Here is a 15,215-nt window from a genome sequence, read left to right as displayed (position 1 = left end):
TTGTATAGAACAGAGAGAAACCAAAAGAGGACGGGAAGACAGAGAGGGAGAGAGAAAGATAGACACCTGAAAACCTGCTTCACTGCTTGTGAAGTGACCCTGGCTGCAGGTGGGGAGTCGGGGGCTGGAACCGGGATACTTATGCTGGTTCTTGCACTTTGCGCCATGTGCGCTTAACCTACTGCACTACTGCCTGGCCCCGACTGTATTATTTTTATCTTCTGAATATACATTCAAAATATATTGCTGGGAAATTGTGCTGATGCATTCACATCTGCCATGTTTTCCCCTCAGGCTACTAGTTCCCGTGAGAGTTGGGACATTCTCGGAGTGCCTGTTCCGCCATGTTGTGCCCTCAGGACATTGTCTATATCCCCGTGATATTTGGAGTGCTTTGGTCACTCCTCCCCCCTCCCATTCTCAGGAGAGAGTTATCATCCTATCCTGGAGTGCTGTGGCTACTCCTCCCCCTTCCCATTCTCCGAAAGCTGCTCCTATAAAAACCCTTCATTTTCCGCACCTCGTTCTCTTGCCAGTGCTTCACTCCGGTGTTCAGACGCAGGAAAGGTTACTGCGTGAGGCGGCCATTTTTCACTACCTCCACGTGGCCCAACCTGCTTCTCTAGCACCCAACTCTGAGGTGCCAGCACAAATAAAGATTTGTGTTTCCTCTTCGCTCCAGACCCCTCGTCTCTCTCTTCTCTGCAACCCGTGCTCAACAACAATATATGACATTTAAAATTCTTTTTATTTCATAAGACAGAGAGAAATTGAGAGGAAAAAGGGAGATACAGAGAGAGAGAGAGAGAGATACCTGCAACTAGTGTAGCTTGCCCCTTGCAGAAAGGGACTGGGGGCTTGAACCTAAGTCCTTGCACAGTGCAGTGTATGAGCTCAACCAGGTGAGCCACTGCCTTGACCAATATATGCTATTCTTTTTTTTTTTTAATTTTTTAAATATTTATTTTATTTATTTATTCCCTTTTGTTGCCCTTGTTGTTTTATTGTTGTAGTCGTTGTTGGATAGGACAGAGAGAAATGGAGAGAGGAGGGGAAAACAGAGAGGAGGAGAGAAAGATAGACACCTGCAGACCTGCTTCACCGCCTGTGAAGCGACTCCCCTGCAGGTGGGAAGCCGGGGTTCGAACCGGGATCCTTATGCCGATCCTTGTGCTTTGCGCCACCTGCGCTTAACCCGCTGCGCTACAGCCCGACTCCCAATATATGCTATTCTTAACAACAGCCAAGGGAATAGAAGAACATGGGACTTACATGCCTCAGATTTCTTTTATTTTTTTTAAATTTTTTTATTGGGGGATTAATGGTTTACAGCCGGCCTTAGATTTCTTGTTTGATTCCTGGAACCAAATGTACCATAGTGGTGCTCTGCCTTTTGTCTTGCTGTCATATATAACTCTCTCCACCTCTCTCATTCCTGATCTATCATTTGAACTAAATAAAATAAATCCAAAAAATAAAAAAGCTCCACAAATGTCATTTTTCACAGTATATATACTGATATTTACATACATAGTCATACTTCTATCTTGTTAGACTGTCTACAGTAAAATTTTTAAATTTCTCATACCAAGTCTTGAGCTGATATCAATTGTAAGATCCTTCTTGACTAGGGTATATTACTCAAAAGAGAAGGCAGGAGAAATAAAATACTAAAAACATAAACTTTTATTTATTTATTTATTTACCTCCAGGGTTATCAAGGGGAATTGGTGCCTGCACTCCAAATCCGCTCCTGTAGCCATTTTTTTTTCTTTTGGGTAGGATAGAGAGAAACTGAGAGGGGAGGGGAAGATAGGGAGAGAGAAAGATATACACCTGCAGACCTGCTTCATCATCCTACAGGTGGGGAGCCTGGGGGCTCAAACTGGGATCCTTGCACAGGTCCTTATACTTCATAAATATGTTTGCTTAACCTGGTGAGTCACCGCCACGTCCCCAACATGAATCTTTATAATTGTTTTTGTTCCATACTCATCTTCTAACTTCTGCTGAGATTTTTGAATTCTTGAGCTATATATTAAGTTAATATCCTACACAGGAGTGATGTGAGTTCTGAATTCTGGCACTGGACCAATTCTTGCTAAAGAGGTATCTCCTCCAGATACCCCTTTAACTTATCATTTCCCATGGTGCGGCATTCTGAGCAGGGTTCTGTGAGAGATAACGCTGCTTAAACTGCAGGTGACTTCAATTGTATAGATTCTGAGAGAAGCTTTAGCAACTTCCATATCCAAAACGTTGCACTATTTTCCTTGTCTTAATTATTCCATTAACTCCCAACACATATATTATTGGGGGGGGAGGGTGAGTGGTTTACAGTACAGTTGTTGACATAGGGGAGAAATTTCTCATCTCCCCAAGATAAGTGTCTGAAGAACACTCTCTCCCAACTTAGGTTCTTCTCCAGTCATGCACCAGGACCACAATGTCCTCTCCACTCCATCCCTCCTCCTCCTTCCCCAGAGTCTTCTATACCAATGCACTGTTTTTCTTAATGAGAACTTCCCATATTCAGTTGCCAGTGCAGGCCTTTACTATTACTGGGGGCTGTGGGCTGGAGGGGAGAGTGACTTCCTTAACCTTATCTTGCTGCTTGCCACTTAAACCTTTGGTATCTTTTTCATGGTAGATAAAGGAAGAATTCCACCAATATACAGTGGAACTGCAATTCATTATGAAGATTTAGGAAAACAGAACTCTGATGCCAGTTCAGAATGATCTTCTGAAAAAAACTTGTATTCTAAACACAAAAGAATCATAGTTTTAATTGGTGGTGTGAAATAGTGTCCAAGGGATACTATTCTAGTAAATATTCTAAAAAATGTTTTATTATTATAATAAAATTATAATGAAATATGTTCTAGTGATATGCATTACTCAGAGACATGGAATCCTCTTCTATGTGTGATAATATTTTATGAAAAACATGAGTATGTTAGAGAATCATCTGGAGCTAAATTCCTAAATATGAGAATTTTTAAAAAGATTCAATGATAATAAAATAAAAATAATAAAAATAAATAAAATCACACCAGAATCAACTGAATGTAAACTTCGTGACGAGTAAAGGTAACTAACCATTTTTATGTTATTTATTTATTTAGTCATCACTGGAGCTTCATTGCTCTGGGCTTTTTCTTCTTTTTTAAGATTTTTTTTTTTTTATTTATTAATGAGAAAGATAAGAAAGAGAAAGAACCAGATATCATTCTGATACATGTGCTGCCAGGGATTGAACTCAGGACCTCATGTTCAAGAGTCCAGTGCTTTAGCCAGTACACCACCTTCCAGACCACTGGGCTAACTCTTTCAATATAAAGAGAGAGGTAGAGAGAAGGAAAGATACCACAACACCAAAGCTTTCTCTGACAGGATGGGGGGAGGAGCTTAAACCTGGGTCACGAACATGACAAAGCAGGTGCACTATCCAAGTGGGCTATTTTACTGGCCCAAGATAATTAATTTTAATGCCTCTATTGACAATGCTTAGAGAAGTTTGTGGGAAAATAAGTCTGGGTTAGATTAAAAATAGCCTTTTAAAAAATGCTAAGGAGTAATTTCAAGAATTCAAGCGGAGATAGTAAGATTTATATATATGTATATATATATATATATATATATATATATATATATATGTTTCCCTTGTTTTTTATTGTTGTTGTAGTTACTGTTGTTGTTAATGATGTTGTCATTGTTAGATAGGACAGAGAAAAATGGAGAGAGGAGGGGAAGACAGAGATGGGAAGAGAAAGATAGACACCTGCAGACTTGCTTCACCGCCTTTGAAGCGACTCTGGGGGCTCAAGCTGGGATCCTTATGCAGGTCCTTGTGCTTTGCGTCACCTGCGCTTAACCCGCTGCGCTACCACTCAACTCCTCCAGATTTATATTTTTAAAAGCTCTTTTAGGGGCTGGGAGATAGCTCATCTGGAAAAACACATAGTTTCTGATGTGTGAGAACCTGATTTCCAGCCCCCAGTCAACACAAAGAAATACTATGCAAAAGAGAAAGCTTCACCAATGAAAGAGCGGTGCTGTCACGTCTTTCCTTCTATCTACCTTTTCTCCTCTTCCCCAGCCTCTAGTTGGCAGGGGCGAGGTTTATTGGGAGAATTTATTGGGAGCAGTGGAATCATGCAAGCACAGAAAAATGGTGCCTTGGTAGTGAGAGAAAAAAAAAAAAATCATTCAGCTACTGGATAAAGGGTAAGCTGAAAACATACAAAAAAAAAAAAAAGATAGAGGAAATTGTGGGAATTTTGGTGGTAGGTGTGGTATGGAATTATATACCCTGTAATCTTATAATCTTGTAACCCAATATCAATCCCAAATAAAAAGTGCAAAAAAAATTGACACAATAGGAACAATGAAGTAAGATCTTTGGGATACTTAAGGGGTAGCAGGCAAAAAACTCAGTGAAATGATGATTTGCTGTGAAAAAAATAGGAGTTATTATAGTCAAAGTGATTGTCAGGAGAAAAAGATTTTGCAAATCAAAGAAAAGTCACATTTTTAGAAAAATCAATTATTTGTAGGCAATTAAAAATCTACCCTAGTGGGGTTGTATTGTTATGTGGAAAACTAAGAAATGTTATGCAAGTACAAATTATTGTATTCACTGTCAAATGTAAAGCATTAATCCCCAATAAAGGAAAAAAAATTTTTAAATCTACATACTGAAATTATGTTTTTTTAATTTCATTTGTAACTATTATCTCATTTTTATATCATGGGAATTATGCAGTAGGTTCGTAAATTTCTACTACAAAGTCTATTTGAAAAAGCTGCTTAATTTCTTTCTAAACATCTTAATTTCTTTCCAATGTCATCTTTTCATTTTGGTTTATTTGGTAGTTTTATCAAATGTCTTTCTTCGGAAAAGTTGACATTTGTCTTTTTGATTCTTATAGTGTAGATCTGGGATGCATTGGATCGACCTTCTCGTGGTGCATCCCGTGAGTACCCATTCATTGGGGAAACTGAGGATCCTTCCTAGCCGACTGAATCCACATGGATCCCAGTCACTTTCAAAGCCAGCAACAAGCAGCTCCTGACAGCTTTCAACCTGACGCTGTTGACTGGCTACGGAAGAAGGGCAAACGCTAGAAGAAGTGTAGATCTGAATGTCCCAAGAGGATTCCTTTTTCTTCATTGTAACATATAGAAGCTGTCACAAAAAAAATAACTAAAGAGGATTTTTTTTGTAATTGTAGTTAAATTTAAGTCTTGTCTCTGTGATTGATTTTCCTATGATAATTTCCTCATATATTCAAAAGTTATGTTGCTATTTCACTTCAGTATCTAAAACAATGTCTGGCAAAAAATAAATAAATAAATAAATAAAGGAAGAAAGCCCCTCCACGTTCATGGATTGGAAGAATAAACATCATTAGAAATAGGCACTCTGCAAAAGCAACCTATAGACTCCATGCAATCCCTGTTGGGAACAGATAATGAAAGGACCCTAGTGATCACTGCGGCTTTGATGCATGCAACTAAGAAGCGCTGTTACGAAGGCTGTAAGCTATAAATTCTGCCCTGGTTCTGCTGGTCTGGAGCAAGGCAGCGCATGTTGATTCAGAAAGGTCAGAAACAAAACTTTCCCATAGATAAGTCATGCCTCACTGAGCAAAGTGTTATGATAGCTAAGATGAACATAAATATGAAAGCATGACATAATGGGGCATGGGGTGAGAATCAGGTATCACATACTCCATGGGGGCCACATAATGCACACATAGCCTTGAATCGTTCATACTTGGCTAGCTTGCTTTCTATGATGTAACTGTATTAAGCATCAATTAAAAAAATTTAAAAAGGCCCAAACTTTAGATCCCAGCTGCATTTTGGAAACTCTCTGTGGGGAGCTTTCCTCCGTGTAGTCTACTTTCCCAGCACACCTGTTCACCTCACCGTCTTATATGTGTGTGTCACTTTCTTTCACTCCAATTCATTATTGGGAAATGTAGTTTCACAACACCAGATGTCTTTGTTTATATGTAGAATATAGTGAACTGAAACATAAATTTGCAATGAATAAATAAACTGTCTCCAAAATTTTAACTCAGACTAGTGGGCGGGTGTGTAGAAATTTGGTGGTGGATGTTGTATGGAACTATATATACACCTGTAGTCTTGCAACTCATTATTAAATCACTAATAAAAAAATTGCAGGGATGCAGAGGTTACACAGGCTCCTGTGGTAAATATGACTAGATACGGGCCTCAGATCAGGCCAGTGGGGTTTACAGTTAATGGCATTTATATACTTTTCCCATATTTGGGAGCTACTCTCTTTCCTGATCCAGCTTTCTAGTCCCATTTCCAACTCTGACACCATCTCCCCAGACAACACCTCTGGTCCACTTGCATGCTGGCTGTCCGGCTCAGGCAAAGATGAGTCAAGTCAAGGGACCCTTGGAATAGACCTCAGATAGATGGATTAGTTTTTTCCAAAATGGAGACCTCAAATGTCCACCTGCAATATTCTTACCTTTAGGTTCCTGATTACTGAACAATTTGTCCTGCTATATATCTAGGTTCCAGATGCTACCATGATGCCAACCGGACTTCCCTGGACTGACGACCCCACCCATGTGTCCTGCAGCCCCGCTTCCCCAGAGCCCTGCCCCACTAGGGAAAGAGAGAGACAGGCTGGGAGTATGGAGCCACCTGACAATGCCCACGTTCAGCGCGGAATCCATTCCTGACGCCAGACCTTCCACCTTCTGCACCCCATGGTGACCTGGGGTCCATGCTCCCAGAGGGGTGTTCGGGTGAGCTGACTAGAGGGCTCTGAACTCAACTCCATCAGGATCCAGAGCGAGAAGGGAAAAGGTAGGCATCTGAAGCAGTAATAGGTGTAGGTGTGACTCAGAAAGGACGAGAAAGCAGGACCCCGGGAGGGGGTGGGCAGATGAAGCTCCATCTTCAGCCCAGATCTGTGACCCTGGGAGAACCACTGCAGCTTCCAGGGCAGGGAATAGGGACACTCAGCTCTGGTGAAGGGAACAGTGTGGAATGATGCCCCTGTTACGTCATGATTCTGTAAATCAACATTAAATCACGAATTAAGAATAAATCATCTGGGGGAAGAAAAGGCTTCCCTCTCCCCAAGCGCAGAGCCTTAAATTTGGTTTCCTAACTTCTGCGAGGCGACATTACTGGACATGCGATAGGGCAAAGCCTCGTGGAAGGCGTACACCACGCACCTCGGGGACCCCCAACAGGACGCAGAGGGAAGACGCGTCCGGGGACGTGACGCCTGAGGAGGCCGCGTCAGGGCCGGAGGGGGTTAACGTTCTTACCCAACTCCCGCTCCGCCTCCTCGCGTCGCCGCTGCCCCGCCCCGTTCTGCCGCAGAGGCTCATGGGACTCGTAGTACGTGGCGCAGCTTCTCCTCCCCCGCCCCCCAGCACAGGCTTCCCCGACGCCCTCCCAGCTCCCCGGGGCCTGACTTCCGGTTTGCAGAGTTGGCTCCGGCGCTGAGCCGGCGGCCAACGGAAGCACTGTTTGCCCAGCGGCGTGCAGCTGGCGCTTTCTGCGGGCGCTGCTCGCACAGTGATTCGCTAACGCAGCGCGCGTCGCCGGCGCCGGCGGGCCTGGGTCTTGCTCTGTCTTTTGCGCGCGCGTGTTGCTGGGTAACTGGTCCTCTCTGGCGGCTGCTCGGCCCCTCCTGTTTCTGCTTTGCTCCTCCTTCCAGAACCTTCTGGGCTCCGGCTGACTGGGCCGCGCCGGTGTCGGCGCCGCCGAGGCAAAGGAAATGGGAATTCCTCCGCGGCGTCCCCGGAGCGGCGACCTTCGCTGGGGGAGCGGCTGCGTTTTCGAGGAAACCGGAAGCCCGTGGTGACCCCTGGCGACCCGGGTTGTTTTCGGTCGGTTTCCGAAGACAGGGGAATCGAAACTCGGCGGCCCTGGGGGCGGCCCGGCGCAGCCAGCTCTCGGGGTGAGTAGGGCTGCTTCGGGCAGGGCTTGCGGGTGCGGGGTACCACGATCGACCTCCAGACGGTCGCCGGCCCCTTGGCACGGGCCGTTTCCGCAGCCGCCCCGGCGCCCTCCTCCGACTGGGCCGCTGCCGGTCCCGGGCGCCGCCGCCCCCGGCCACCCTCGCCCTGTCTCCGTCGCAGCCCATCCTCGAGCCTCCGCTTCACTCCTTTTCGTCTTCCGTGTTTGCTTCCCTTACTTCTCCACGCGCCTTCGGTTTCATTTCATCCGCGCGGAGGTGGCATTTGCACGGGAAGCGTGGTGGTTTCGGCTCTGCCGGGGGCGCCCCCTCGCCCGGCGCGGGACCCGGGCCGCTCGCTGTAGCCGGCGCTCCGCCGTCGCCTGGGAGTTCGCGGGAGGGCGGCCGTGCAGCTCGGCGCGCCACCCGCAGACCCGGCCTTCGGGGGCTCCAGGGAGGGGCGGCTGTCACTTAAGAGAAGGTTGTGCTGCCCCGAGTGCGGAGTTGGAAACGCGCGGAGCGGCTGGGCGGCGAGGGCCTCGGGTTGACATTGACCCGTGCCAGTGGGTCAGAGAAGCGTTTTCCTTTTGACTGCTGGGATTGTCAATGGCATGGACATGGAGCAAGCTCTCGGGGCATACTTTCAATTCCAGCTCTCTGAACATAAGCCACGTCTAATCACCCAGCCGGTCGTGACCACCCCTTATGTAAATCGTGTAAATTAGGGCTGTGAGGAGAACTTGACGCGATGGTTTGTAAGATAGGAAATTGTATAGAATGCGAAAAGTCGGTATAGTGAGTGCCCCGAGGACCCACTGGATTAAAGCAGAAAGGACATTAACTCAGGGGTGAAGATAATATCCCGTGACACGAGGAGAGAGGAAATCTCTCCTTCATTTTCCTTATCTTGAGGATGGGAGTAAAGTTCACTCTTTAAGGTGCCACGTAGATTCTTATTAATGTGCTGACTGTAGAGTCAACTGATCACCATACCTGGCTCGCCGGCTTTCTAACGTTCTCCACTCTTGGTGGTTTCACTTGTGATAAGAGTGCATTTTTTGCCCACTTTTGAGGTCTTATGTAGAGTCAGTGAGTGAGATAGTTCCCTTAAAAGCACAGCACTTGACAGCTTGAACACCCAGTATTAGTTACATTATTAAAATGATGTGATGAAGTTTGTCATAATCCATGAACAGAACCAATGTAACAAGTTTTTCATTTATTATGGTGAAGTACAGTTGCATTTGCAGTAGTAGGGAAATAATGACTGCTATTTAATATCAGTGCATTTTGTGTAAAATAGATGGCCCAGTTGCATAGAGATAGATATTACTGGGGCGGGGGAGGAGTAGATAGCATAATGCTTATGCAGTCTCTCATACCTGAGGCTCTGAAGTCCCAGTTTCAATACCCCACACTACCGTAAGCCAGAGCTGAGCAGTGTGCTGGTTCAAAAATGAAAGAGTGTAAGTATTGGTTTGTTCACTATAGACGTAGTCCTTGCTCCATAGTATACTGATGAAGTGAAGTAGGTCTGGGATTGCTCTAGCTTTTGAGAAGTGGAGAGATGATAGCAAATCTTAAAGGTAAGATTCAGTTCAAGAGGCAGTGTAAATCAAAGAGCCAACCCTTGATTCAAGTCCTAGAACTTCACCATTGCACTTACAGGCAAATTGATTGCCCTGCTCTGGGTCTCAGTTTCCTTATCTGTGGGAGTGATCCTACTTCTTACTGCCCCTGCGGCTACAGACGGACTATGACCCACATAGTCAACGACTGCCACCTCTCCAGATTCAAAGGAGGTCTCGAAACTTTACATCAGACTCAACCTGACGCTGTTGACTGGCTACGGAAGAAGGGCAAATGCTAGAAGAAGAAGAACCTTTCTAGTCAAGTTTGGTATGGATTTGAGATAATAGATCTTACTCATTTCTTGGCAAAAAACATGAATTCCCTTCTGTTTAAGTTCCCTTTACCTTCACACATTAGGAAAGTGGCATCTTAGTGTGTGTGTGTATTTCAACCTTTCACTGTAAAATTATTTTTAAAAACTTTATTAGGGATTTACAAGATTGTAAAATAACAGGGTATTGTTAAACACTAATGCCCACCACCAGTCCTGTGCCCCACCCTACCAATGATAACCGCCATGGTACTGTCTTAAAGACAGTTTACTACTTCTGTTAAGTTTACTTTCAGACTCATGTGTTTCCATATATTCCACATAAGAGTAAAACCATTTGGCAACTGTCTTTTACCTCTTTATTTTGTTAAACACAGTCATCTCCATTTCCACCTATTTTGTCCTGAAAGACACACTTTAAATTGCAGAGTAGTGTTCTATGGAAAATATATCCCATAACTTCTTTGCCCACTCATCTGTTGATTGGTATTTAGGCTGCTTTCACTTTTTGGCTATAGGGAATATAGCTCAGTACAGCTATGAACAAAGAAGTGCATATGTCTCCCTCCCTTTTTTTTTTTTTTTAAAGTCATGACATATTTTTTTCTTCCTTTCCTTTTGGAGACAGGGAGAAATTGAGAGGGGGAGTGGGAGGTAGAGAGGGAGAAAGAGAGACCTGCAGCCCTGTTTCACCTCTCAGGAAACTTTCTCCCTACAAGTGGGGATTGAGAGCTTGAAGCTGGGTCCTTGTGCACTGTAATGTAAATGCTTTACCTGGTGCACCACTGCCTGCCCACCTCCCCTTCAAATTAGTGTTTTCATGTCCTTTGGGTAAATGCCTAGAGAGGTAGTACTGGATCATTTTCATTTTTGTTTTAAGGATTCTCCCTTCTTCTTCTTCTTCTTCTTCTTCTTCTTCTTCTTCTTCTTCTTCTTCTCCTCCTTCTCCTCCTTCTCCTCCTTCTCCTTCTCCTTCTTCTGTTTGCCCTTCTTCCGTAGCCAGTCAACAGCATCAGGTTGAGCCTGATGTAAAGTTTCGAGACCTTCTTTGAATCTGGAGAGGTGGCAGTCGTTGACTATGTGGGTCATAGTCTGGAGCCATTGACTATGTGGGTCATAGTCTGGAGCCACAGGGGCAGTTCGGGTCGTCTCTGGCTCCCCAGTGATGGCGGCGCACCGGCCATGGCCTGTTCGATAGTGATTGAGGAGGGCCCAGTCATAACGTGCTAGGTCAAAGCCGGGTTGACACTTGCAGGGGTCTGTGATGAGGTGTTTGTTCTTGACCTCAGCTGACTGCCAGCTCTGTTTCCAAGAGTCTGGAACAGAGAAGTTCAGTGTAGGCGTAGGGGACCAGATTGGGTGACGAGACGTCAAGCATTGGACAGGGTGGGCGAAGATATCCGCGTAGACTGGCAGGTCCGGTCGAGCGTAGACGTGGGAAATGAACTTAGATGATGCCGCATCCCGACGAATATCTGGCGGGGCGATGTTGCTAAGAACTGGCAGCCATGGAACCGGGGTGGAACGGATGGTTCCAGAAATTATCCTCATGGAGGAATATAATTTGGAATCGACCAAGTGGACATGGGGGCTACGGAACCATACTGGGGCACAGTATTCTGCAGTGGAATAGCATAATGCCAGAGATGATGATCGTAGTGTGGAAGCGCTCGCGCCCCATGAGGAGCTGGCCAGCCTTGCAATGATGTGATTCCTCGCGCCCACCTTTGCTGCAGTTTTTATGAGATGTTCGTGAAATGACAGAGTGCGATCGAGAGTAACACCAAGATAGACTGGCTGGGCTTCATGCCGGATTCTCGTACCGCCAAGCTGCACATTAAGCTCACGCGAGGCCGAGGCATGGTGTAGATGGAAAATAGATGATACCGTTTTTGCAGTGCTAGGGATTAGTCGCCATTTTTTACAGTAATCAGATATCAGAGACATGTCTTTCGTGAGTGTTTCCTCGAGGATGTCGAACTTGGATGCCTGAGTTGCACAGCAGATGTCATTGGCGTAGATGAACTTCCTTGAAGAAGTTTCTGGGAGGTCATTGATGTAAATATTAAATAGCGTAGGAGCCAGAACAGAGCCCTGGGGGAGGCCACTTGAGACAAGTCTCCATCTGCTAGACTTATCACCCAGATGAACCAGGAATCTTCTGTTTTGGAGAAGAAACGATATAGTGTTGGCCACCCATGGAGGCAGGCATCTTGAGATCTTGACTAGGAGACCACGGTGCCAGACCGTGTCTCCCTACTGTTTTCCAAAGAGGCTTCACCAGTTTCCATTTCAATCCACAATGCAACAGTCTCTTTCTCCACATCCTCACCAACCCTGTTGTTTTATTGGTGGAAAGTTTTAGATCCAGAGAAGAAAACTAATCAGGAATTAAAGTGGCCATTTGTAGGCTAAAGTCCAGGTTTTGGCATCTCTGACCAGTGTTCTTTCTACTCCTGAGTTCTGCTTTGTCCAAATTCATTTTGGAAAATCAGAAATCATATTGTGTTGCCATGAGAATACAGTATTGAGAGCACAGATTTGGAAGATAATTTATCTGGATTCTTATTGTAACCTTCTTGATGATTACTTATGTAGCTGTAGGCTTGTTTATAAGTTAAAATCTACAGAAGCAGAAGTACAATGTATGTGATAGTCCTACTTTCTGGCATATATTGAGTGATCAGCAAGTAGCCGGTGAAATATTACAGGGTGATGTATTCTTAAGGACAAGGTTAATATATCAGAAGATATCACTGTAATTTTCTAGTACCACATATTTTAAATCCTCTAAAGTAATTTTGATAAGTGTAGGCATACCTTAGAAGGTTTTTTTTGGACTTAGTTTCAGATCACTGCAATAAAATGAATCTCACAACATAGTGAGTTCTTTGTTTCCCAGTGGCATTATTGTCTAAAAACTAATGGATATATCCTAGTTAAGAACTAGTGCTAATTATTCTCTCAAAAACCATTAGTGAAACACAAAAAACAAAGCATGACACTGTCCATTCTGTAATTCCTATAGCATCCTGTATTGTCTATGATATATGTTATCTAATAATTTTACTGCACAGCTGGTCCCCACACATGCTTTCCTGTACTGAGTAAATACAGTCATTATAATTATTATTATTGCTTTATTTTTATTACATTTGATAGGGCAGAGAGAAATTGAGAGGGGAAAGAGAGAGACCCCTGCAGTACCACTTAACTGCTCATGAAGTTCCCCTCACCCTGCCCCGCTCAGGTGGGCTACTGGGGCCTTGAACCTGGGTTCTTGCTCATGGTAATCAAGTGCACGACCACATGGCCCCTAGATACAGGCTTTAAACTGCTGTATTTTGTGTTTTATTTTGAATTGGAAGATATTTACTCTACATATGTAGTGTCAGAATGAACCTAGGTTTCACACGTGGACAGTACCACTGAATGGTGTCTTTTGGGCCAGGTTTTTTTTTTTTTTTTTTTTTTTGTTATTTTATTTGAAAGAGAGGAGTTCCCTCCCAGCCCACCCCTATGCTTTCCATGGTTGCTCTCATGTGCTACTGGGTTTGAACCTAGGGCTTTGCACATGATAAAAAGCATGACCTTTACCAGGCAAGCTATTTCCTAGCCCTAACTTTTTTAGAAAGGATTTCAGGATTCTCTCATGACCTCTTACTCTTTGTTTTTCCATGTGGAATTTAAAGGTTTGGGCTACAATTTCACCTTCCTTAGTGTCTTCAGGAACATAACCCCCAGATGGGGAAGTCAGATCTAACCTAGTAGCAAAGTAGATGTACAGAGCAAGCATATTGTTCTGCTGTCTTTAACTTGGACAAGGGTAACTTGACTTCACCTTTACGCAGTCCCTTACAAATGTAGAAGACAATCTCAGAACTCTTTGAGTAAATTTAAATGAGATTATCGAAAGACTTTGTAGTGCATGGTACTGGGACATCATTGACACCCAAATATTAACTGCTTTGTCTTCTTATGTATAATAAACAATTTTTGTATAGAAATAGTGAAATGTTCTTAAAATATAATAGTATATTGAGAATCAAATTGCTTTTGAAATTTTATAATTTGGGAAGCTATAGATCTTGCTAGTTATAGCAAAGGAAATGTTCAAGAAATACACAGGTCAAGGTGTTTAAAAACTTCTTTAGTGAAAAATAATATTTCACGGCTTTAAGGAAAACTAATTATAGATTCTGGCTTTAAATACTTTAGATCTGCTCATTTAATATTGTTAACTCTATGAAGGATCATTGTGATTTCCTATACTTTACAATAAAGGAAACTGAGGGAACGAGATAAAGCTATTTGACTGAAGATATTATGTTGTAAAGCTTGAATTCCAACCAAGATATTCTGATATCAGAACTCATGCACCAATCAACAATGCTATACTGCCTCTAAAAGAAGCAGGAGTTTTTATTGGATAGAGACAGAGAGACACCTGCAGCTCTGTTTCACCATTCGTCAAGCTTTTCCCATGCAGGTGGGGACCAGGGGTTTGAATCCAGGTCCTTGTGCACTGTAATGTGTGCACTTAAATTATCTTGATTTAGTTTTTGGATAGTCAGAAATCGAGAGGGAAGGGTTACTAGAGAGGGAGAGAGACACAGACACCTGCAGCACTGCTTCACCACTCGTGAAGCTTTTCCCCTGCAGATGGGGACCAGGGGCTCGAATCTGGGTCCTTGGGCACTGCAACATGTGCACTCAACCAGGTGCGCCACCACCTGGCCCCAGAAACAGGATTTTTTTTTTTTTTTGCCTCCAGGTTTATTGCTGGGGCTCGCTCAGTACCTGCACTAAGAATCCATTGCTGCTGGAGGCTATTTTTTCCCATTTTGTTGCCCTTGTTGTTGTTGGATAGGACAGAGAGAAATGGAGAGAGGAGGGGAAGACTGGGAGAGAAAGAGAGACACCTGCAGACCTGCTGCACTGCGAAGCGACTTGCTGCAGGTGGAGAGCCGGGGGCTCGAACTAGGATCCTTAGGCCAGCCCTTGCGCTTTGCACAGTGTGCGCTTAACCCACTGCACTACCGCCTGACTCCCAGAAACAGGATTTTTAAACATCATTCCAATATACATGGTCTGTAAATTTCTTTGGTCAGTTATCAATGTGACATTTTATATTTTTATTCTTTTAAATAGCTGTCATGGATGTACTAGTAGAAGATGATATCTGCATCCTGAACCATGAAAAAGCCTACAGGAGAGATCTTCCAGGCTCACTATATTCAGGAGATGAGTCTGTTGCTTCACATTTTGCTCTTGTCACTGCATATGAAGACATCAAAAAACGACTTAAGGATTCAGAGAAAGAGAACTCTTTATTAAAGAAAAGAATAA

The 15,215-nt window shown here is 43.9% G+C and overlaps 1 protein-coding gene across 1 annotated transcript in view; it reads left to right on the top strand.

Moving 5' to 3' along the window:
• The first annotated feature begins 7,456 nt into the window (after positions 1 to 7,456).
• Positions 7,457 to 15,215, top strand: part of AZI2 (5-azacytidine induced 2) — a 28,171-nt gene continuing 20,412 nt past the window's right edge. Inside the window, 2 exon segments of the mRNA XM_060180466.1 lie at positions 7,457 to 7,966; positions 15,018 to 15,215. The exon segment at positions 15,018 to 15,215 is cut by the window's right edge and continues 1 nt beyond it. Coding sequence (XP_060036449.1) covers positions 15,023 to 15,215 — 193 coding nt within the window. The 5' untranslated portion in view covers positions 7,457 to 7,966; positions 15,018 to 15,022.

This window comes from Erinaceus europaeus, chromosome 21 (assembly GCF_950295315.1).
Source record: "Erinaceus europaeus chromosome 21, mEriEur2.1, whole genome shotgun sequence".
Lineage (NCBI taxonomy): Eukaryota > Metazoa > Chordata > Mammalia > Eulipotyphla > Erinaceidae > Erinaceus > Erinaceus europaeus.
The sequence above is the reverse complement of the archived record's forward strand: the minus strand, read 5'-3'. Positions and strand labels throughout refer to the sequence as shown.